This window comes from Siniperca chuatsi, linkage group LG21 (genome assembly GCF_020085105.1).
Source record: "Siniperca chuatsi isolate FFG_IHB_CAS linkage group LG21, ASM2008510v1, whole genome shotgun sequence".
NCBI lineage: Eukaryota > Metazoa > Chordata > Actinopteri > Centrarchiformes > Sinipercidae > Siniperca > Siniperca chuatsi.
Window position 1 is genome coordinate 16074626 of NC_058062.1, and position 26031 is coordinate 16100656.

General features: G+C 38.9%; 1 protein-coding gene and 3 gene segments (V, D, J or C); all 4 read left to right on the forward strand.

Annotated features, from left to right (window-relative positions):
• Positions 1 to 2826, forward strand: part of LOC122868482 — a gene marked incomplete at its 5' end in the record, with an annotated part of 296170 nt that extends 293344 nt beyond the window's left edge. The window contains 5 exon segments of the mRNA XM_044180524.1: positions 31 to 357; positions 507 to 824; positions 1652 to 1936; positions 2137 to 2285; positions 2505 to 2826. Coding sequence (XP_044036459.1) covers positions 31 to 357; positions 507 to 824; positions 1652 to 1936; positions 2137 to 2285; positions 2505 to 2513 — 1088 coding nt within the window.
• A 6291-nt stretch (positions 2827 to 9117) lies between these two features.
• Positions 9118 to 14374, forward strand: LOC122869514. The segment is given in 2 exon segments: positions 9118 to 9199; positions 13947 to 14374. Coding segments are annotated over 2 exon segments (477 nt in total).
• Positions 14375 to 16584: 2210 nt separating this feature from the next.
• Positions 16585 to 22826, forward strand: LOC122868507. The segment is given in 2 exon segments: positions 16585 to 16672; positions 22501 to 22826. Coding segments are annotated over 2 exon segments (345 nt in total).
• Positions 22827 to 24802: 1976 nt separating this feature from the next.
• LOC122868491 lies at positions 24803 to 25567 on the forward strand. The segment is given in 2 exon segments: positions 24803 to 25050; positions 25141 to 25567. Coding segments are annotated over 2 exon segments (456 nt in total).
• Positions 25568 to 26031: the final 464 nt, after the last annotated feature.

Here is a 26031-nt window from a genome sequence, read left to right on the forward strand (position 1 = left end):
CTGCCTTTAATGTCATGCTGTTTTTTTCAGTAACTCCAGCATCATCTCAGATAGTTGGCGTATACGTTCAGGGACCACCACTCCAGGAGCTTCAGCGCCAGGGACAGGTGACTGTCACCTGTCTTCTGATCGGCCCTTCTCTTAATGATTTCTCCATCCACTGGAAAGTAGGTGGGATCAAATATTCTCTCAATGTCCACACGGAGCCACCGGTGAGTCACAGCAATGGGACAGAGTCTTTACGGAGCTTCCTCAATGTGTCAGCGGAGGACTGGCATGCATATAAACAAGTGTCTTGTGAGGGAAAGCACCGATGTTCCAACCAGAGCTACGAGGACCATATAAGCAAAAGCAGAGGTAGTGTTATACATAAAAAGCATCAGAAACTCGCCAATAAAAATCAAAAAATACATTCTCCATGATGCTGGTTGTGACTAAATGATGAGATTGAAATAGACAAAAGATAAACTCTTACTTACTTTTGTCTTCTGTTTCTGTTTCTCAAGACCTGTATCCACCAACAGTGAAAATAATACAACCAACTGCCTCTGAGCTGTCTACATCAGACGTCCTCACACTTATTTGCCTAGTTTCTGGATTTTTCCCATCTAACATCATAGTGTACTGGGAGGAGAATGGCCAGAGACTCCCTTCAACTCGCTACACCAACAGTCCTGCCTGGAAATACACAGGGAGCAGCACTTATTCAATGAGCAGCAGACTAAACGCATCCAAAACTGAGGACAAGCAGTCTACGTATTCTTGTGTTGTCAGACATGAGTCATCTGAAACGCTGCTTGAAAGCACTATAAAGGATGTGTTTGGTGAGCTGAGAATGAGCTTTTAGTAACATTGCAGTTCACTGGTGTTGTTTATTACATCGTAGTAGAAATGTCCCCAACCGATCCTGAGGAGGAGAAATTATTGGGTTGCATGGATGATTGTTGGTAAAATTCGCTAAGCTCTGACAGCAACGACCCTGTTATCTCTCCTCTGTCTTTCTCATCAGCAAAGATCAGAGTACAAAACATGCAGGAAGCAGCTTCTCAAGTTTAGCCAGCGCTGACCGTCTCTTTCACAGGTCATATCAGCTGTCACTAATTAACATTAAATCCATAAGTAAGTTGATGGCAGGCCAAAATAAAACTTGGTTGTTGTCTGCAAGTCGGTATCTGTAGGCTACTCAGCCAAAGACTGTTTATGAGGTGAAAGAAATATCACTCTAACAGTGGCTGTTTGAGGGGCTGGGGCGAAAAAAATAAAAAGGGCACCAGCTGTATGCGGTGTGGCACCAGCACGCAGAAAAAACAAAACAGAAAACATAACAGGAGCATTTTCAACTATAGAGGCATCATGAGGGCACATTTTCTCGTACATAGGAGCGTAATTTTCCAGCATGTAGAGCAGCCTATATGGCACTGTATTTCATTTTCTCCACTGGAAGAGCACCTTAGAGGGAACTTTAAAACATTGTCTTGCACAAGCCTAGAGGACACTTTATCATGCTTTATCTCCCATAGGGGCATCCCAGAGGGCACTTTTTCTGTGTTCTTTCGAACATGGGGGCACGGGGGGGAATTGCCCTCAAATCTTTGTAACATAACTTGTAAATGTCTCCTGATTTTTCTTCTTTTATGACTATTTTCCCTAGCCACAGAGCCCTACAGTGAACCTTCAGCCACCTTGCTCCAGGGCTCTGGTGAACTTGTGTGCCTGGTCTTTGGCTTCAGCCCTGCATCCATTAACATCACTTGGTTTGATGACACCAAGGAACTGTTGGACTACAACACTAGTGAACCCCACAGAGGCCCAAACGGAAAGTTCAGCATCCAAAGCCACCTCCGTCTGTCCCAAGTCAACTGGTTACCTGGGGCAGTCCTCACCTGCAGGGTGACACATGCAAACACCACCCAATCCCTGAAAATAGCTAAACCAGGTGCTGGTTCCTCCATTCATCCTCGTCTTTCTTGCACATTAAACACTGCACATACTAGGTTAACCACCTATTCCACACATTTGAGAGTCTGTTTGGTAACTGCATGGATTATTTTATTAATCTCTCTTCGCAGTCCTCTTCCACTGAAACAAAGTCAATGCAATAGTTAACTGACAAATCTGATTTTAATTCTTTCGCAGATATCTTGGAGGACTGTCTTTTCTTAGATGACATCATGCATGCTGATGTGAGCCAAGACATCGATGTGGAAAACTGGTATATGGCTTTCACTTTCCTCCTTTTTTTCCTCATCTCCATCATCTATGGTGTCTTGGCTACCGTGATTAAGGTAAGACACAGCAGTTGTAGTAGTTTTGGTATTTTAAAGTAATCTTCCAGTACACTATTTAACCTGTATGTTTTTTGAATATCTCTACTATGTTTAATGTTGTCATTATTCTAGAATATTCATTTTTTGGTTTAGTTTGAATGTAACTTTGTTTATATTTTTATATAAAACAAAACTGTCACCAGATCCTGACACATCCACTCTGTTTTCTCCTTTCAGACTAAATGACCCCAGGACAGATCCCATTTTATGATCCAAATGTGAATTTTTGATGGCATATGGCCTTACTGGTTTTAAAGTGTAATTGATGCATTTTCTTTCTTTTTTTATATTTCTATTATTCTATTCTATAGAATTGGTTTATACTATATTCCATTGTTTTTATATGTCAGTTATATATTTGGTGTGGCAGGTATGTAATGCATGTGTGTAAGAGGAAATTAGACTTTGAGATTCAAATACCAATGTAATGTAACAAATATTCTGTCACTGGACTCATTCTTACATTTAGAAAAATAAAGATTCAAATATGGAAAACAAAGTTTGTCATAATTGAATTATGATTTGATAATAATTGATTACAATCAAACAACTGATGGCACATACTGATGTAAAACAGACTGACCTGCACATATTCAGGATTTGATGCCCATTACTGGAATTCTTGGATCAAACAGGCTGCTGCAGAAAGACTGGAGTGGGATGCTAAAAGGTCAAACATCTTATCTTTCACAGTGTTTGTTTTACACATGTAAGGTAACAGAGACTCGTTTTAAATTTGGTACATTTTCCTGTTTAATGAAGTGTTCATATCAGAAATTGACCACTTATAGCAAATAGTTCAACAGTTAGATTCAGTAGAAAAGGCTCTGCTGTTTTAGGGAGCTCTCAGACAATCAGAGCAGCAACACAAACATGGCTTGAGTGATAGTAATAGTAATAGTGTGTCAGGTAATAATGTCCTGCATGCTGATAGCCACACAGCTGTTAATGAGTCAGTGATTGTGGAGCATGAATGAAACAGCTGATGCAAGTTCAGTGTTGTGCCTAAACTAATGCCATGCTCTATCATCCTTTAAATATTATAAAAGGGACTTAATTGTATCACCATTAAAACGAGGGTGACTTTATAATGTACTTCAGAGGCACTATGGCATTCAGAAGACACTATTCAATTGCAGACTGTGCTTACAGTAATGTTGATGGGCCGGCATTTTAATACTGTGTTACATTACACAAATTATACTGAAACGTTAAAGAGGCACCTCAAATGTATTATCTCCAAGGACTCATGTACAGTCGACATTTATTGTCCAGTTTCTCCAAACAATAATTGAAATCACAGTCCAATCCAGGTCTCTCCTCCCTGTGAGGAGGAGTCAATGCAAAACTCAGATGTCTTCCGCAATTACTAATCTCAGTCAGTCCAAGGCCGGTTTACAGTCTCCAGAAACAACAGCAGACAGCAGCTGTATCTGCACAAGATTCTGAAGATTCTGCTGTTTATTATTGTGCTCTTCTCCCTGTACACCAACAGCTGCACCTCCAGTTACCAGTCCGTCAAGCTCCTGAAGTTTTCGGATGACACCACCCTCATTGGGCTCATCTCTGGTGGGGATGAGTCTGCCTATAAGTTGTCCACCTGGTGACCTGGTGCAGTCAGAACAACCTGGAGCTCAACGCTCTCAAGACAGTGGAGATGGTTGTGGACTACAGGAAGAACCCAGCCCCACCCGCCCCCATCACCCTCGGTGACTCCCCTGTCGACACTGTGGAGTCCTTCCAGCTTCCTGGCCACCATCATCACCCAGGACCTCAAGTGGGAGCTGAACATCAGCTCGCTCACCAAGAAAGCCCAGCAGAGGATGTACTTCCTGCAGCAGCTGTAGAAATTCAACCTGCCAAAGACAATGTTGTTGCACTTCTACATCGAGTCCATCCTCACCTCCTCCATCACCATCTGGTACGCTGCTGCCACTGCCAAGGACAAGGGCAGACTGCAGCGTATCATTCACTCCGCAGCGAAGGCTGGAATCTACCTTCCCTCCAGGACCTGTACACCTCCAGGACCCTGAGGCGAGCAGGAAAGATTGTGGCTGACCCCTCGCACCCTGGACACAAACTGTTTCAGACACTCCCCTCTGGCAGGAGGCTGCGGTCCATCAGGACCAAAACCTCACGCCACAAAAACAATTTCTTTCTGTCTGCAGCCGGCTGACCCCCACTGACACTGACTCTCATACCCACCCAGCCCCCCGCTTATAGTACAATACTCACACTGTAAACGTTTGCATATTCCCATGTAAATATTTTTGCACATTGCACAAATAGTCATTTAAATAACAATAATACATATTCTTTATTATTTTCTTACAATATTTTTTAAGATTCTTTAACATCTTATTGTCCATTTTATATTTATGATTCTTGACCTGCAGTACTTGCTTCATCTTTCTTTATATTTGTACTATGTTTATTGTTTTGCAGCAAACCAAAGCAAATTCCTTGTATGTATAAACCTACTTGGCAATAAAGCTGATTCTGATTCTGAGAGCCACAATAACTGAAGTTGGTTGAGCAGCTGCACAAAATCCTACAGTACTCATCTTTACTACAATTATCTCACATGATTAATGGCCTTACTTCAAGTAGTCCAAGAAAATTATACAGTTACACCAAACACTTGTGAGAATGATTAATGTTTGATTAGAAAATAGAATCGTCTTTTGGGCTGCTAGAGCTAAAGCATGAAATCATTTTCATAATATTCATATTCTATATTTTACATTACATATTTTTTAAACAATGAATTCAGGTTTTTCCCTGCATTATACACATTTCTGAAAACATAAATAAAATGCTGATCCATTTCAAAACACACAACAGTCTGCAAATACTAAACATTTCTACAAATTAAGACACAAGAATGTCTGTAAATTGTAAGTCACAATATGGGAGTGAAAACTAATGTTGCAGTTTCCGTTATACAAACACTAGAGGGCAGTCAGTGTCAAGTTTCTCTCTCCTCTGTCACTATAAGGAGACTCTCATATCTGCTTTTCTCATTGATCTTAACTGACTGACACTCGAACCCTGGACTGAACCAGAGTTTTATACTCACACCCTTTGTGAGCTCGCTGCACCACAACACTAACAGAACATTTTAAGTGCTGGATCAGCAGTGACTGCAGCTCCATGTGTTCATTTAGTTGGAGTTCACCATCTCACCATCTCTAATAGATTTCAAGACAAACAGCTGGAAGACTGAAGGAGCTGCTGTTTTTTCTTGTGCTTGAGACATTGTGATGAAAGCTGAATGAATAAGTGATACTGCAATAACAACAACATCTTGCTTCCAACACTGATCTCTGTATGAGAAGCACTGAAGCATGTCAGGACTTTGAAAACACATTTCCCTTTGATTGATGGCCAATTAACAATGAAACACACTTCATCAATAAAAATGTATTTGTCAGTGTGTTGGGACAGTTTATCATGACTCACAGCAACGCCTGCATTTATAAGAAGACAACCTTACTGTGATTACAACATTAATTCAACTACAGTGAAAACTTTGCTTTAAAAAGCTCTGTATCATACAATATTCAGTTTCTCTACATTAACCTACACCAACTTTATGAGTTTTAAGACATTTTTTAACAGTAAATCAAATCACAGCAGCGCTACCAGTTTGCTAAATTAACCATCTAGATGGTGACATTTAAGTCAATATAAATAAATATGTTCTTTAAATAAACGATTTCTCCAGTCTGGTCACTGGAGGAGACACACTGTTTATACCTTCAACTGATTTAAATAAAATGTAAAATTATTCAACAATATGCAAATAAAGGTCACATATAAAGAAGTGAAGTGTGTGTGTGTGTGTGTGTGTGTGTGAGTGAGAGGACAGAAGAGCTCACATCAGTTCAGCTTCAACATCAACCATGTTCTCTGTAGCTCTGATGCTGCTGCTGGCAGCTGGATCCTGTGAGGAGCTTTCAGTGGATTCACACTAATAAACACATTAGAAACACTGAATAGTCAGATGAATGATGGAGATAATGTTGATTTCTGTTTCCACAGGTGTGAACAGTATTGATCTCATCCAGCCAGACTCAATGGTTGTATACATTATCTCGCAGACACACACACACAATAAAAAAGTTAATGTTAACACTGTAAAATATTGGTAATGATTGGAAAACAGTTTATTATCTTTGTATTGAAGGAAACATGTTGAAGGTCCACTTTAAACCTTTAGAGGGCAGTTAAAGTCTTGTTTTTCTCTCCTCTGTCTCTGTAATGAGACAGTTACAGCAGCTCATCTCATTCATCTTAACTAACTGATGCTTGAACCATTAAATTGAAAAGTTAATCAGAAATGATAAATTCATTAAACAACAGGCTCGGGTCGGTTCATCATGTGTAGCAAATGTAGAAAGTAGATGTAAAGATGAGCAGCTAGAAGACTGAAGGTTCAGCTGTTTATTGTTGTTCTCATGTGACAGTGATGAAATGATTCATCTCTAAGAATGAATCCGTCTGTGTTTCACCAGAGTTTCCTTGCTGAGCTGCAGAGGAGGGACAGTGATACAGGGAGGGAAGTTGGCACTAAAACAACTAGAACTTAATGAATCCTAATTATAATGATAATATTAGATAATGATCTAAACAATTGTTTTCCAGAGATGTGGTGTGTTTCTCTTTGAGGAGGAGGACTCAATACAAAACTCTGATCTTGTGTACAAAGTCCTTTGATCTGGTTACATTAGTCAACCCAATAGGAAACAGTCAGAAGTCATCCACGACCCACTGGCTTTCAGTTGTTATGGAACAGACAGGCAGAGGACACCGAGATGGACAAAGAATGTTCTTTATTCGATAACAGCCAGAGAGAGAGAGGGGTATGGAGAGAGGGAAGTCTGTAGGAGGGAGATCGCTGGAGACAGGAGATCGCTGGAGAAGGGAGATCAGGCGTAATACCGAGTAGTGTAGCAAGTCCTAGTCATGAACGAGGTCAGACACATAAAACAGCCAGTTCAGGTAAACTCAGGATATGCTTTCCGATAAAAATGTGTTTTGAGAAAAGATATAAACGAAGACACAGACAGACAACCCAATCTCTTCAGGCAAGTTGTTCCAGAGCCTCGGGGCCCTGATGGTAAAAGCTCTGTCCCCCTTAGTTTTCATCCTGAACTCAGGAACAGACAGAAGACCCCTGCCTGAAGATCTCAAACTACGTAAAGGTTCATAAGAGACTACAAGGTCTAAAATAGAATCTGGGGCCAGGCCATGAAGAGCTTTAAAAGTAATCAACAAGATCTTAAAATCAATCCTAAAACCAACAGGGAGCCAATGTAAAGAGGCTAAAACAGGTGTGATGTGGTCGAACTTCTTGGTCCTGGTTAACAGCCTAGCAGCTGAGTTCTGTACAGTCTGCAGTCATTTCAAAATTTTTTGATTAAGACAAGTGACCAGGCTGTTACAATAATCAAGGCGTGAGGAGATAAAAGCATGTACAACAGTTTGTGCATCACTAAGATTTAAAATTAAAAATAAAAACATGATTGGACAAGCTTAGTGATATGTTGCTCAAAACATAAATTGCTATTAAACAGGACACCAAGATTTCTTGCAACAGGCTTGATATGTTGTGACAGGTTACCAGTAGATGGCAGTATTTGTTCAGTGATGTGTTGGGGCCAATGACAAGATTTCAGTATTATGTGAGTTGAGCTGAAGAAAATTTATCGACATCCAATTTTTATGTCAGACAGGCAGTCCTGCAGAGAACTCAGCGTCAGTCAATCAGTCTTTCCATCTGCCAGTGAGGATCTTCAGCTGGAGGGCGAAACACGTGGAAGTTTAAGTTATCCACCTAGATCTACACCAGTCATTAACAGCTTCCCAAAAGTAGGATCCATTGCAGGACTATTGTATTCTATTGCATTAGGTACAGAGATGTACATAAATTAACTAGTAATTCAAGTAATTTGTTTTTATTATTTGTGGTTTTTGCTCTTTGACAGTGACACAGCAAACATCTACCTGTCCCCATATGATATAACTGCATCCTCTTTTCTCTCTTTTCACCTCGAGGAGACCAGACTACAGTACCTTCAAATCGAATTTGTGGAAACGGCATGGTTTACTTTCACTACCAAGCTATAAACATGTACATATTTAGCACTGTATGTGTTAAAAGCAATGCTGTCACATAGGAAGAGAGTAATGTTCACATAACACCACATTAGTTCAAGTCTGCATAAACTGAAATACAGTCTGGTAAAACTACAGTAGGCTCAAGAGTTAATTTATCGTCTCAGGCTATTGACCAGCTGGCTGAATTCATGATGCAAACTGAGTTTGCATGTAGTCATAAAGTTGTATATAGTTTCTAAAAGTGAACTGTCCAATGGAGAGCAGCTTAAAAAGAACAAATGAGCTGCTTGAAGGACAGATGATACCAAACTGATACCAAACTAAGTTGCATTTCACTTTTTTTTCAATAAGCTTAACACTGTGTCAGTAGTCTCACTTATTAAGTTTAACATGTGAACGCGTATCGGACATGATTCTTTAAGACTAATTTGCTGTTAATAGATGTATAGCACCATCTCATAGCCTTAATGAAGATACTTGACAATTACAACAATTATTATTATGATGCAAATATTAATGCACATTTTAAATAATAATGTAATTAGGTATGTGTTAATTAACAAGATAATAACTGAGAGCAAAGTCCAATCTGGTTCTCTCCTCCCTGTGAGGAGGAGTCAATGCAAAACTCAGATGTCTTCCACCTCTACTTATCTGACTGCAGAGAGGACGACAGAGAACAGTGGACACACAGTTTAACATGATGGACTATAGGACAGGACTGCTGCTTTTAACTCTCTGCTGGGCAGGTGAAGATCTTCACTCATCTTGAGTTTACATAGGCCTAGTTCTTAATTGTGTTCCAACTAAATTCATGTGCTGTTTTTTATCCTCTTGACAGGTGTTGATGGTCAGACTCTGACAGAATCTGAACCAGTGGTTAAAAGGCCTGGAGAATCTCACAGATTGACCTGTACAGCCTCTGGATTCACATTCAGCAGCTACCATATGAACTGGGTCAGACAGGCTCCTGGAAAAGACTGGAGTGGGTTTCCTTGATAGAAATTGATAATGGCAGAAAATCCTACTCTCAGTCAGTCCAAGGCCGGTTTACCATCTCCAGAGAAAACAGCAGACAGCAGCTGTATCTGCAGATGAACAGTCTGAAGACTGAAGATTCTGCTGTTTATTATTGTGCTCGACAGCCACACAGTGACTGGAGTTGGTTGAACAGCTGTACAAAATCCTACAGTAGTCATCAGAGCCCCTCACACATCTTCAGTTCATGTAGTTGTAAGAAATGATCTAATTTCTTCACACCCCATTTGGAACCAGTGATATTTTAATTGGATTTCCTGATTAAGGATAATTTCTAAACATATATTTCAAAATTTTAAATGTACAATTTGTGTTACTAAATCAACAAATGTCTCATTTTCAGCAAGAGATCTTCAGAGCTTCATAAAACCCATTCCCCAAAGATGACACTCACTAAACTTTTAACAGCACTTGCACTGTTAAATGGTTTTGCTAAATATCTTTTTTTCTTTCATTCTGCAGTCCTACCTGCAGGGACTGCACATGGAAAGTAACTGAATATACTAGATACTGTAAGTCTGCTACGAAACATCTTTTCTCTTTGTCTAAGATGAGTTTTTTACATGACAAATTAACTTAATCAATGGAAAATTGAGTAAATATATAGATGTTGTGGGGTTTCAAACTCATACAGATGTCTTAACTCTCTTATATTGTATGTACTCAACAACAGCAGATGTTTCCTGTATATTTGACCGGTATGTCAGTGGATACTTAGCATCCCTTGTTTTCCATTGATGTAGTTTTCTTCTTACCTAAAGAAACCAGTTTTTTATTTTTCTTTATATGGATTTCAATATCTGAGCAGCTCTCTAGAGGCTCCAAGTTTCTCTGTTTGTTTGCTTTTTGTGGCTTCAAATATCTTCAAACACTGAAACCATTAAAGGTCTTTAATGTAAAACTCCAAACCTCAAACCAGCTGCAGAAACCTCTTATTATTTACATCCATTCACATGCACATGACATGTTTTTGTGTGTATTGCCCAGAGTATTGTGTGTATTGTGTATTGCCCAGAAAAGATGGGGAAACATTTGTCCTGTTTCTATGCATCGCGGTAGAAAATAACATCTGACAAAGCTAAATGAAACACTAGCTCTATCTCTTCACAAATACACAAATAGGACTTCCCTTTTGTAATTTGGTCAAGGTTAAAATAGTTTTAAACTTTGACACGGTGAGTTAAAGATTGATACTCTACTTATGGAAATGTATCTGTGTCACATATTCCCTTTTCAAACCTGCAGAGGAGGTCAATGCAAACTCTTCCTCTCTCATAAACACACCATCAGCAACTTGTGGCAGAACACTGAGACAGTAATGATTGAATGATTGATCACAGGGTGAACTTGGATGCATCAGAAGATCATTAGAAAGGTGAAATGTCCACAATCAAAAATATCTTTAAATCACTGGTGGATGGTGTAACATGATGAGATGACAACAAAGCGATTTTTAAAAATGCTAGTGGATGTTGGTGATCAGAGGAATACTGTAGATTATTTAGCTCATCTGCTGGCCGATATGTTCACTGAGATATTCAGGAACGACTTTTTAACAATTAATTCATTATCGGCTCGTTCCCGATTCGTTCCTCACTCATTCCTTAGTAACTAATCACAATTTTGTGTGTCATATTGTGAAGTGTTTCCAGTGCGGCACAAGTGCTGTTTATAGTTTAGTGATTGTCATCTTTAAGGAGTGGGTTTTATGCACTTCTGAAGCTCTACTGCAAAAGCGACACATTATGATTTGGTAATACCATTTTTACATTTACGCAATTAAAATTCATGTTTTGAATTATAGTAATCCTTTCTCAGGAAATGTGGCTTCATACCAAAAAGATATGTGGGTGTAAAGGAAATGGATTATTTTCTTGACCTGAACTGAGGACGTTAATCATGTGAGGGGATCTGATGAGTACTGTAAGATGTTGTACAGCTGCTCAACAAACTCCAGTCACATTTGTGAATGGTTACAGGAATCTGGAAATGTGTATTCAGAATCTCTGTGTGCATAATCAGATTTGTAAATGTATAAAAAAAAAAATTAAAATCTGTATTCAGAGTGTATTGAAAATCTGTAAATGTATCCTTAGATATTAATTGCTGAAAGGTTTAGAAGTTTTTATTGGACTTTATTAGTTGACATAAGCAGCCTCCAGCATGTTTCAGCGGGTCCATGCAGGGCTCTCTGCCCTCTATTCTTCACCCCTGGTACTCTGCTGAAGAACCAGAGGGAGAGAGGTCCAAAGGGCGAGGGCCTTTTTGTCAGAGAATGACTCTTCTTCCAGTACAGACTGTAGTTCTGTCAGCTCATGCGAGGGACTAGTAACTGCACCTCAATTTACAGATGCCTTTTTACAGATCTGCTGTGGTACAAATTGGACAAAATTCCACAAATAAATAGGAGGGAAGTCACAAATGTCACAAGCTGTAAGTTATGTATATTTGCAAAAAAAAAAAAAAGTTATAGGTCATGGTACACATTTGCGTATTGTCGTCTGTGGGTTACTGCTAATAAAGTCCAATAAAAATTTCCAAGAGCTATGAATAAAAGGATACTACGTGTGCACATAAAAATCTATCGAGATATTGGGAATCATTGAAAATAAGTTTATTAATATTGTATTGAAGTAGACAATATGTTGAAGGTCCACTTTAAACCTATAGAGGACAGTTAAAGCCTTGTTTTTCTCTCCTCTGTAATGAGACAGTTACAGCTCATCTCATTCATCTTAACTAACTGATGCTTGAGGTGAAAAGACCTGGAGAGACGGTGAAGATGTCATGTATCATTTCTGGTTATAGCATGACAAGCTACTGTTTTCACTGGATACGACAGAGGCCAGGGAGAGCTCTGGGGTGGATTAGAAGGATGAACACAGGTTCAAACTCTGCTAGCTTTGCCAGCTCCTTTCAAAGCCATTTCATCATGACTGAAGATGTGTCCAATAGACAATATGTTGAAGGTCCACTTTGGAAATACAGACAAGTCATCAGTTACAACTCAGGCGGGCCTCTCAATCGGCTGTGTGGTGATTTGTTTGTGCTTCAGACTCAGTAGCTATAAGCCTACATACCCGTCAGAGGTGGCACATTGTTGGGCTGGGTAGTGGTTGTCAAAATGCAATAATCAATCGCCACTTCCTCGTTTGGTAACTTTATTCATTAACAGTTCTACCAGAGACATTTGGTTATAGAGCATCTTTGGTTCTACCAACCCATCAAAGCTCCTGTGCTAGCGGTGTAAACAACACCAACACTCCCCCAGTGCTCCAAACTCCCAACCAGGCTAAGCTAGCTGACAGCAGCTAAAGTTAGCAGCAGTTAGCGGTTACTTTGACAACAAGTAGCCTAAAGCATTTGTCCATCAGGAAACTCGTAAATCACCCAGAGTTGAAGCAGAGGAGCCGGAGGACACTAAAGGGAAAATATTCTGATATGATCCAGTTCCACCCAACTCGGTGAATAAAGTTGTGTTTTTGTACAGTAGTGAGCCCTGGCCCCAAGAAACACTCATTTTAAATTAATTTTTCCAGCCTTGTCTCATGTGTTGTCTGATAAACAGTAAATTTATCAAATTTAGTGCCACATATCGACATATCTTACCAAGCTAGCTGCTATATGTTGTCCTTGGAGGAATAAAAGTAGAAGAATGTAAAATAACTGCGTGTTGAAGAATTTATTTGCACCGAATAGAGTACACATTTACGATTTGTTTAGAAAATCCTCATTTGAGGGTGCTTTTCATTTTGACATATGACAGCTACTTCTTATAATACATCCTGCAGATTGCATTTTCACAACAAATCTACACACATCTGCAGATCTTGCATAAGTGCAGCAAAAGTCACATGTAAAGAGGCATGAGTTGTAACTGATGACTCATCTGTATATACAGCTCCTTGAGCAAAATACTTTTCACCCATTAATATCTATGTACGCACTTACAGATTTGTCTACACATTTACAAATCTCAATACACTTGAAAATTTGAATATAGATTTGGAGATTTTTTTTTACACATTTACAAATCTGATCAGTCACACAGAGATTCTGAATACACATTTCCAGATTCCTGTAGACATTTAGAGACTATTTGACAAATTTACAAATCTGATTACGCAGACACAGACTGAGATACAGTTACACAACTCTCCACTGACATTTTTAAATGGTTCCGCTACAATAATAGCCCCATACAAGTCCAACCCAGTTCTCTCCTCCCTGTGAGGAGGAGTCAATGCAAAACTCAGATGTCTTCCACCTCTACTTATCTGACTGCAGAGAGGACGACAGAGAACAGTGGACACACAGTTTAACATGATGGACTATAGGACAGGACTGCTGCTTTAACTCTGTGCTGGGCAGGTGAAGATCTTCACTGATCTTAATTTTACGTAGCTTTTATTTTTGTCAACAGCTTCTTTCACTTGATGTTTTTTACCCTCTTGACAGGTGTTGATGGTCAGACTCTGACAGAATCTGAACCAGTGGTTAAAAGGCCTGGAGAATCTCACAGATTGACCTGTACAGCCTCTGGATTCACATTCAGCAGCTACGGGATGCACTGGGTCAGACAGGCTCCTGGAAAAGGACTGGAGTGGATCGCTTATATCAGCAGTGGTGGTGGTAGCAGCCAATCCTACTCTCAGTCAGTTCAAGGCCGGTTTACCATCTCCAGAGACGACTCCAGCAGTAAACTCTATCTACAGATGAACAGTCTGAAGACCGAGGACACAGCAGTGTATTACTGTGCCAGAAAAGACACAGTGAGAGACAATAATAGGAGAGTCATACAAAAACTACTTCCTCTATTTACCACCACCACTGGGAACACTCACTTTCTTTTCTTCAGTATCACTTTTTTGCAATTCTTCTGCTGATTAAATTCTCCGTATTAGTCTGATGAATCTGTGTCCACATGTCTTACATGTATGACGATTTCATAAAAATTTACTTTTGGTATGATTTGAAAATACAAAGCTGCCACGTCATTTTCAGATTGTACACCAACATTTTAAAAGAAAATGTTCCTATACACAACCAAATCCACACAAAATCTGAATTTGACTGAAATTTACAGATTTTACAGCCATAAAAAGGACAAAAAAACCCACCCTTTACAGTAGCATTTAGATATGCAACAAATCAAAACCTTGTTGCCTCTTTTTCTCTGGAATTTTTAAATATCTTCTAATTGTCTAACCTGTGATTTAGAGTCCAAACGGTATCACAGATATAGTGCTGGCCAAAAGAATAGATTGTTTATGTTTTTCCGTTCTTAATAATAATGCATATAAGCAAAAACTCTTTCCATATCCAGACTAACGGCAGCACCCACAGCTGTCACTGTTCTTTATCCAGTCACTCATATACATGATGACCACCTGCCAGCGCCCTTTACAGGTTTTTACAACTGCTAACTCACCTTTCTCTATACAAGTTCACTTTTTCAAAACCCATCACACAGCCAGCACAGCAGAAGTCAATGTGGACTAAACTGTGGATCACTTTTCATTGCTTTTACACAAAATGGATTCAGTGACCACATCTTTCAAATTTCATGAACTGTTTTCTTTCTCAGACCACCAAAACTCTGTGTGTTTACACTCCATGTTGCACATGTTTACATATAGTGAAAACTGTTTCATTGACATTCTGAACCTAACATAACTAAAAAGAAATAAAAAAATAAAATGCTTAAACTCCTATGAAAGACTTGTGCCAGGTGGGGAAAGGGGGCAGGTGAGGCAGAATCCAGAACGTTTTGTAATTACACGGGACGATGTGGCGTTTCACCATCTCTTCCAGTCAGAGTGGTTTACAGCCCATCCCAGGATGGTGTCACGTTTCCTTCCACCTTACTCTCCTCTCCATTCCTCAACACCATAGATGAAATCTTTTCCTCATGGAGGTGGAAAGTTTATCACCACCAGCCACATGATTAGATGTCTCTCTTGGACACAAGGGGTGCTGGAAGTCTGGACATATCTGCAGAAGATTGTCAGGGATGGAATAGCAAGTGTAAAAAATTATTATGAGCTATCTATTTATCATCTATTGTCAGTTTTCTGCTCTCAATGATAAGTGATATGTTGAAAGTAATGGCAGCAGAATATTAGTGAACATTCACCTGTTTGTTTGAGACATTGTTGTATTAAATGACCACAACCATTAAGCAGATTCTGCATTTAACAATGGAGCAAAACTTCAGTTTGCCAATTAGTTTAATGTTGTGTTCTAAACAATTCATTGTTGTGTTTTAACTGCAGAGAAATGTCTAGAAAAGATGTGTAGAGAATTATTTTTTTTTTGCATTTTTGTCACACAGGTTTCAGTTCCTGAGCAGCTGTTTTCCTCTGGAGGCTCCAAGTTTCTCTTTTTGTCTGTGTCTTCAAACATCTGCAAACACTGAAACCATTAAAAGTCTTTTATGCAAACCTGCAAACCAGCAGCATCACACTCAAGTTTTCACACTATTTACATGATCCTGGCTGCTGTCCCTGGATTTCTGTTTGCAGCAAATAAATAAGTACAGTAAGTAAGCAAATACATGAATAAATAAATTACAGTAAATAAATTCTCTCAGGAAAACAGCTTACATCATTTTTAAAGTGGGTTTTAATCATTTGAAAACATGCTAAACACACTGTAAACACGGCTTATAGAAAGCAACATTCTTGGTGGTTGCTCCTTTTGTTTCCATGGGTGCACGTCATCATTGTTATTGCAATGCTGATTTTAATTTAATATGTTTTCCATTATCCATGATTCATGTTAATATTCACATTAAGATTAGTAATAATGATCCTTATCATTGTTTGCAATTATACAATAATTTACATAATGTTTTAATATTGAATTGTTGTCAATACAATACATTTATGTATATTCATAAATGCAAAATGTTACAACTGAGTGTGTAATGAAATTAAAATATCATATGTAAAGCAGAGGTGATTTCCAGTCATGTTTTCACTCTGCAGATAAAAATAGTCAACAGACTCTTCTATTGGCTCCAGTTAGACCAACATCGATGCTTCATGTGTTTGATTCTATGCAAACTCAGTGACCTTCCTTGTTGAAAACTTCCCATCAGGCTGTCAGTGGAGTTCACAGCACGTCAGTTTCAACATCAACCATGTTTTCTGTAGCTCTGCTGCTGCTGTTGGCAGCTGGATGTGAGTCTCTCTGGATTTGTCAAAGTTAGCAGTTCTTCTTTTGCAGTTTAACTTGATCATTTGTTACTAAACATTTTCTTTTTTTAACAGGTGTGAACAGCTGACACAGCAAGCCTCACGTGTCAGGTCTCTTATTCTGTTAGCGACTACTGGACAGCTTGGATCAGACAGCCTGCAGGGAAAGGACTGGAGTGGATTGGAAGCAAATACACTGGTGATTCATATTACAAAGACTCACTAAAGAACAAGTTCAGTATCGACTTAGACTCTTCCAGCAACACAGTGACTCTAAACGGACAGAATGTGCAGCCTGAAGACACTGCTGTGTATTACTGTGCCAGAGAGCCACAATAACACAAACCATCAGTAGACCTGAACAAAAACCCCTCAGTGCCTGAACACTTGTAACATGAAGCCACCAGAGGAGGAGCCCTCAGACCACTAATGGTTTCAACACCCGCTCACTGTTAAAGAGAGAAAGAGATGTATTTAGCAATGAAAAAGTAAAAGGAATATCATTATAATAGGTAATAATAATATTAAATATACAGGGGAGGCATTTTCCAAAAAGTGTCTTCTCTGTCTGACTCACAATATTCATGTGAATTAATGACAACATTATTTCAGCTCATAACTGCCTTTTAAAAAACTCTTCATCTAACAAGAAATAAAACTAATAATGGAATTTATTTGTTTTAACTTTTCTGAAATTACCTTAAGTCTTTCACAATGTCACATAAAGGTGTGTTGTGCACCACTGCTTCACTGATTGTTGCTTATTATTTAGATATAATCAATCAGATGACATAAATTATGCTTAAAATATTGTAGTGAAATGTTGATAAACAAGTTACTCAATTTCAACACGTGAGAACATTTTTAAATGTACAAATTCAGATGGACACTTCCTGGTCAGTAAACATTACTTCTAGTTCATCAAACAAGAAGGGAGATTCAAGTCCAATCCGGTTCTCTCCTCCCAGTGAGGAGGAGTCAATGCAAAACTCAGATGTCTTCCACCTCTACTTATCTGACTGCAGAGAGGACGACAGAGAACAGTGGACACACAGTTTAACATGATGGACTATAGGACAGGACTGCTGCTTTTAACTCTCTGCTGGGCAGGTGAAGATCTTCACTGATCTTTTTTTGATTTCAATTTTATTTTTGTCACGAGCTTATTTCACCTGATGTTTTCATCCTCTTGACAGGTGTTGATGGACTCTGACAGAATCTGAACCAGTGGTTAAAAGGCCTGGAGAATCTCACAGATTGACCTGCACAGCCTCTGGATTCATATTCAGCAGCTACAATATGAATTGGGTCAGACAGGCTCCTGGAAAAGGACTGGAGTGGATCGCTTATATCAGTAGTGCCAGTAGCAGCATCTACTACTCTCAGTCAGTCCAAGGCCGGTTTACCATCTCCAGAGACAACAGCAGACAGCAGCTGCAAAAATGAATGCAAATATATTTTCTATTGTTTTGTGTCTTTAACCTCCAATGTAAAGTAGGTAAGCAAATAAATGAATAAATAAATGCTGCAAATACAAAAAAAGCAATTGTATAAGATTTTACATAATGTTTTAATATTGAATTGTTGTCAGTACAATTCATTTAGGCATTAATAGTTCACAGTAAAAGTAAACAGTTGTTTCATTTCTGTAAATGTAGGGACATTTTAAAAATGTTACAACTCAGCGTGCAATGAAATTAAAATATCATATGTAAAGCAGAGGTGATTTCGAGGCATGTTTTCACTCTGCAGATATAATAACAGTCAACAGACTCTTCTATTGGCTCCAGTCAGACCAACATTGATGCTTCATGTGTTTGATTCTATGCAAACTCAGTGACCTTCCTTGTTACTCAGCTATAAAAACTTCCCATCAGGCTGTCAGTGGAGTTCACAGCACATCAGTTTCAACATCAACCATGTTTTCTGTAGCTCTGCTGCTGCTGTTGGCAGCTGGATGTGAGTCTCTCTGGATTTGTCAAAGTCAGCAGTTCTTCTTTTGCAGTTTAACTTGATCATTTGTTACTAAACAACAACAACTTTTTTAACAGGTGTGAAGTGTGAACAGCTGACACAGCCAGCCTCTGTGACTGTGCAGCCAGGTCAACGTCTGACCATCACCTGTCAGGTCTCTTATTCTGTTAGCAGCTACTACACAGCTTGGATTAGACAGCCTGCAGGGAAAGGACTGGAGTGGATTGGAATGAAATATACTGGAGCTTCAGCCTACAAAGATTCACTAAAGAACAAGTTCAGTATCGACTTAGACTCTTCCAGCAGCACAGTGACTCTAAAACGGACAGAATGTGCAGCCTGAAGACACTGCTGTGTATTACTGTGCCAGAGAGCCACAATAACACAAACCATCAGTAGACCTGAACAAAAACCCCTCAGTGCCTGAACACTTGTAACATGAAGCCACCAGAGGAGGAGCCCTCAGACCACTAATGGTTTCAACACCAGCTCACTGTTACAGTAAAGAGGGAAACAGTCTTTAGATTTTATAAATGGTTCTTAATGTAATTTAAAAGCAACTGTTTTCATCAGTTGAAATAATCTGACATTCACTGATACATCATTGTTTGTACTGGATGTATATATAAGCTTTAAAGTGAGGGAATGAATTCAGCTCATAACTTGCTTTTTAAAGCTCAGCATGTAAATTGGCCTCCTTGTGTGTTGCATCATAAGGAAGTGAATAGTGTGTCTGTCAGTTAAAGTTAACTTCTCCAGCAAATGAAAGGTTTATCATTTAAAAACTTGTATCCCCAACCAATCATGAATTTAATTTTAGAGTTAAACATGTGGTGAGAAAATATTCTTGTCTGTCCCATCCAAATAATCTACGACAAAATGACTTTTGACGTGACGTTTCCAGGCATTTAGTATTTTACACTTTCCACTGCTCTCGTAGAAATAATACTCTTTTAAAATACATCTGTGTTTCATGTTCTCTGTTCAAAACCGTAGAGGGAGCTCTACACAAACTCTTCCTTTATTACAAACACACCATCAGCAACGCTCATGTAATTTGTGACTGTCTGGTGTGGTTTCACAAACCTTAAAAAAAACTTGATCAACGACTGCAGAGCTCATTGTAGAATGACAAGTATAATTGCTGGGAGTTGATTATTTTTAAAGTCTAAAGACTTATTTTCTAACATGCCAATTACTTAGACACAAGGGGAAAAAAGTAGACTCACCATCTTGCCTTGATGTGAGTTGAACACATGACAAATACATTTTAAAAATGATCTCAAAAACTTCATCCTTCACCTAAATCTTAAAAAAACTAAATCTCCAATCTTCTCCTGTCGAGCAAAAGTCTTCCATTCTTCACCAGTTTAAAATGTTCATCCAAGTTCAGTCACAAAAACAGTGTTTTCAACAATACCCCCAATTTGCTTGGTTGAAACAGCTGCTGTTCTTGTTGGCTTCTTCAGGCCTTCTAGCTGCCAGAAGTCATCACTATTTTACTGATAAAATGATCCTCCCTCTTGGGGGTGAAATGTGATTGTTTAATTTTATGACATCCGAGTCCAATCCGGTTCTCTCCTCCCTGTGAGGAGGAGTCAATGCAAAACTCAGATGTCTTCCACCTCTACTTATCTGACTACAGAGAGGACAACAGAGAACAGTGGACACACAGTTTAACATGATGGACTATAGGACAGGACTGCTGCTTTTAACTCTCTGCTGGGCAGGTGAAGATCTTCACTGATCTCGATTTGACATAGTCCTTAATTGTGTTCCAACTGAATTCATGTGCTGTTTTTTATCCTCTTGACAGGTGTTGATGGTCAGACTCTGACAGAATCTGAACCAGTGGTTAAAAGGCCTGGAGAATCTCACAGATTGACCTGTACAGCCTCTGGATTCACATTCAGCAGCTACTGGATGGCCTGGGTCAGACAGGCTCCTGGAAAAGGACTGGAGTGGATCGCTTTTATCAATAGTGCCAGTAGCAACATCTACTACTCTCAGTCAGTTCAAGGCCGGTTTACCATCTCCAGAGAAAACAGCAGACAGCAGCTGTATCTGCAGATGAACAGTCTGAAGACTGAAGATTCTGCTGTTTATTATTGTGCTCGAGACTCACAGTGACTGGAGTTGGTTGAGCAACTGTACAAAATCCTACAGGACTCATCTTTCGGGCTGGCAGAGCCCAAGCATGACGTTTTTTTCTAGTATTTATATTGTATACTATGTGTTTTGTTTATTATTTTATATTTTTATATAGCTTTTAATTTTTTTTGTATTCCATATTTTTAATTACATATATATTTTTTTAAATAATGCATTATACAAAGTCCTGAAAAGTGTTCCTGAAAAAAATTATTATAAAACATTAAACATAAAAACACAATAAAGATCACTTGTTCATAAAAGGGCCAAAGACAGCACAACAATCTGCTTGCTGAAATTAAACTACTACAAATACTAAACATTTCTACAAATTAAGACACAATAATGTCTGTAAATGATGTGGAATCTAAAGTGAGTCAGAATATGAGAGTGAAAAATAATGTTGCAGTTTCTCTTATAAAATCACTAGAGGGCAGTCAGTGTCAAGTTTCTCTCTCCTCTGTTACTAAAAGGAGACTCTCAGATCTGGTGTTCTCATTGATCTGAACTGACTGACACTCGAACCCTGGACTGAACTAAAGCTGAACACTCCTGCTGCTCATGTCCACTGCATGTTGTGATAGTTGAAACTTTTCTAAACAAAAGTCATGTGTCAACTTGATTCAGCACATTTGGAACAGTAAAGTTGGACTATAAGGTGTTTACCATCAGCAGTGACTGCAGCTCCATCTGTCAGTGTCAGTTCATCTCAGCAGACAGGAAGTAGATCTCAAGATGAACAGCAGGAAGCCTGAAGGAGCTGCTGTGTATTCTGGTGCTTGTGAGACTGTGATTAAAGATGGACAAACAACTGATCCTGCAGTCAGAAACATTTTCTGGGATTTTGGAGTAAAAACTATTTCTTAAAAAGTCTTTTCTCATCCTCACTGGGCTGACAGACCCTGCACTGTCTCACATGATTCATGTCCTAAGGTCAAGTCATTCAAAATGATACAACACACAGACATTTGAGCACCACTGATGTATGACTGGCTTTAAAGTTACATTTCATGAGAAAATACTTCTGAAACAGGCTCATATTGCTCTATAATACAAACCAGCTGAAGAGTAAGAACATTTCACTCTTCACTTTTCCTCTAGAGGCTCCAAGTTTCTCTGTATGTCTGTGTCTTCAAACATCTGCAAACACTGAAACCAAGTTTTCATACTATTTACATGATCCTGGCTGCTGTCACTGGATTTCTGTTTGCAGCAAATACAGTGAGTAAGCAAATACATGAATAAATAAATGAGGTGCTGACAGTAAATGAAAACAGCTCACATCATATTTAAAGTAGGTTTTAATCATTTGAAAACATGCTAAACACAGTGTAAACATGGCTTATAGAAAGCAACATTCTTGGTGGTTGCTCCTGTTGTTTAATATTCACATTAAGATTAGTAATAACATTCCTTATCGTTGTTTGCAATTATATAAGAATTTACATAATGTTTTACTACTGAATTGTTGTCAATACTATGCATTTAGGCATTAATAGTTCACTGTAAAAGCAAAGTTAACAGTTGTTTCATTTCTGTAAATGCAGGGACATTTTCAAAATGTTACAACTGAGTGTGTAATGAAATTAAAATATCATGTGAGTCTCTCTGGATTTGTCAAAGTCAACAGTTCTTCTTTTGCAGTTTAACTTGATCATTTGTTACTAAACATTTTCTTTTTTTAACAGGTGTGAAGTGTGAACAGCTGACACAGCCAGCCTCTGTGACTGTGCAGCCAGGTCAACGTCTGACCATCACCTGTCAGGTCTCTTATTCTCTTAGCAGCCATCGCACAGCTTGGATCAGACAGCCTGCAGGGAAAGGACTGGAGTGGATTGGAAGTGCAGCTGATGGAGATTCATACTACAAAGATTCACTAAAGAACAAGTTCAGTATCGACTTAGACTCTTCCAGCAACACAGTGACTCTAAACGGACAGAATGTGCAGCCTGAAGACACTGCTGTGTATTACTGTGCCAGAGAGCCACAATAACACAATATTATTATTAATATTATTGCTAACTGCTGCTAATTGTAACTGTTAGCTGCTGTTAGCTAGTTAGCTCAGTTAGACCCGTGATAGTAGCTGATTAGTGGACTGAGTGAATAAACACATCTACAAACTCTGCTAGCTATGCCAGCTCCTTTCAGTGCTGTTTCACTTTTACTCAAGATGTGTCCAGCAGCACTCAGTACCTCGAGGTCAAGAGCCTGACAGCAGAAGAGATGAGATGACAATGAAGCGATTTTCAAAAATTCCAGTGGATATTTGTGATCAGAGGAATTCTGTAGATTATTTAGCTCATCTGCTGCCCAATATGCTTACAGGGAGTAATGAGAAACCATGATGCCAACATACATACATATTTGAACTTATTTGAATAAACCTTGTTTGTAAATATGTCAGATGTCTGAACTAAAATCAACATTTTGAAGTTTTATTAAAAGCAAAGTTGGACATGTGTTTATGGTGTTTAAAGCATGTCAGACAAACTTTGAATTAACTGACTTGGAGGAATGACTCCTGATCATTGATTCTCCAGTTTCATCAAACGATAAACTGAAAGCAAAGTCCAGTCCAGGTCTCTCCTCCCTGTGAGGAGGAGTCAATGCAAAACTCAGATGTCTTCCACCTCTACTTATCTGACTGCAGAGAGGACGACAGAGAACAGTGGACACACAGTTTAACATGATGGACTATAGGACAGGACTGCTGCTTTTAACTCTCTGCTGGGCAGGTGAAGATCTTCACTGATCTTTATTTGATTTCAATTTTATTATTTATTACATTATTTGTGTTTTTTATCCTCTTGGCTGGTGTTGATGGTCAGACTCTGATAGAGTCTGAACCAGTGGTTAAAAGGCCTGGAGAATCTCACAGATTGACCTGTACAGCCTCTGGATTCACATTCAGCAGCTACTGGATGTCCTGGATCAGACAGGCTCCTGGAAAAGGACTAGAGTGGATTGCTTTTATCTATGGCGATAGTAGCGGCACAGTCTACTCTCAGTCAGTCCAAGGCCGGTTTATGTATGTCTGTGTCTTCAAACATCTGCAAACACTGAAACCATTAAAAGTCTTTTATGCAAACCTGCAAACCAGCAGCATCATGTCATGGTACAGCTGTACCATTCCTAGTGTCTGTTTGTCCCCTGTTCCCCTCCTGTGTTTGTCTGCATGTGTATGTGTGTGTGTGTGTGTGTGCTGTGGGGCGCAGCCTCTGGTCCAATCACAGACTGACACACCTGCTCTCCATCTACCAATCAACACCTGGCAGTATATTGTATCTACCCGGCTCTTGTCACCAGTATTCGCCAGATTGTCCGTTTACCCAAGTGGTACTACACCTCGGCCTGACTTACCTCTCTGAAAGAATTGCCTTCATGTTATCTGAAACCCTGACTAACTCTCTGACACCCTGTGTTCAGATTTGTTCCTCTCACCTCCCTCCAAGTTCCTCACCGGCTTTCCAGGAAGACCTCACCTCAGATCTCCACTGCTCCACCTCAGCCCGCTGTCTTCAACCAGTCCACCGGCTCACAGCGATTACCTCCACACTCCTGGTTACTCATTGTGTTTTTACAATAAACTGAAACCAACTACTGCAACTCCCTCTGTGCCACTCGTGCTTTTGGGTCCACCCCTGTGTACCATAACACATTACACTTAAGTTTTCACACTATTTAGGTTTTAATCATTTGAAAACATGCTAAACACACTGTAAACATGGCTTATAGAACGCAACATTCTTGGTGGTTGCTCCTGTTGTTTAATATTCACATTAAGATTAGTAATAATTATCCTTATCGTTTTTTTCAATTATACAATCATTTATATAATGTTTAAATATTGAAGTGTTGTCAGTACAATTCATTTAGGCATTAATAGTTCACAGTAAAAGCAAAGTTAACAGTTGTTTCATTTCTGTAAATGCAGGGACATTTTCAAAGTGTTCCAACTGTGTGTATAATGAAATTAAAAAATCAAATGTAAAGCAGAGGTGATTTCCAGGCATGTTTTCACTCTGCAGATATAATAACAGTCAACAGACTCTTCTATTGGCTCCAGTTAGACCAACATTGATGCTTCATGTGTTTGATTCTATGCAAACTCAGTGACCTTCCTTGTTACTCAGCTATAAAAACTTCCCATCAGGCTGTCAGTGGAGTTCACAGCACGTCAGTTTCAACATCAACCATGTTTTCTGTAGCTCTGCTGCTGCTGTTGGCAGCTGCATGTGAGTCTCTCTGGATTTGTCAAAGTCAACAGTTCTTCTTTTGCAGTTTAACTTGATCATTTGTTACTAAACATTTTCTTTTTTTAACAGGTGTGAAGTGTGAACAGTTGACACAGCCAGCCTCTGTGACTGTGCAGCCAGGTCAACGTCTGACCATCACCTGTCAGGTCTCTTATTCTCTTAGCAGCTACTACACAGCTTTGATCAGACAGCCTGCAGGGAAAGGACTGGAGTGGATTGGAGATGGACATGTTGGACACACAACATATTACAAAGATTCACTAAAGAACAAGCTCAGTATCGACTTAGACTCTTCCAGCAACACAGTGACTCTAAACGGACAGAATGTGCAGCCTGAAGACACTGCTGTGTATTACTGTGCCAGAGAGCCACAATAACACAAACCATCAGTAGACCTGAACAAAAACCCCTCAGTGCCTGAACACTTGTAACATGAAGCCACCAGAGGAGGAGCCCTCAGACCACTAATGGTTTCAACACCAGTTCGTTAAGAAAAACAGTCTTTGAATAAACAGTATATATATCATTAAGATGTGGAAATAATATAAAATATTTATCCAAATGGTAATTTTTATATCAGTGTCAAATTCATAACTTACTCCATCTGTGAGGAAAATTTTAACATTTGAAAAAATTCAGTAAAGCCATAAATATAAAACAAATCTTAAATGAATTTTCATGGACTTATAATCAATACCATATAACAACATCAATAACATTTACTCAGTAATAAAGTTTATTATTACATTAATTTACTTTATACAGCTAAAAACTTCCAAAGCTTTTTTAAATGCAAGAGACAGGTATGAGATGAAACTGTCACTTTAATAAAATGGTGGATGTATTTGCATAAAAGTGTTTAACAGCAAGAATTCAGCTTAATTTTGGGATTTTAAAAGCTCCTTCGCTCACAACGATAACTCAACGACTCACTTTCTTTATTTTACTTGTTTGTAATTT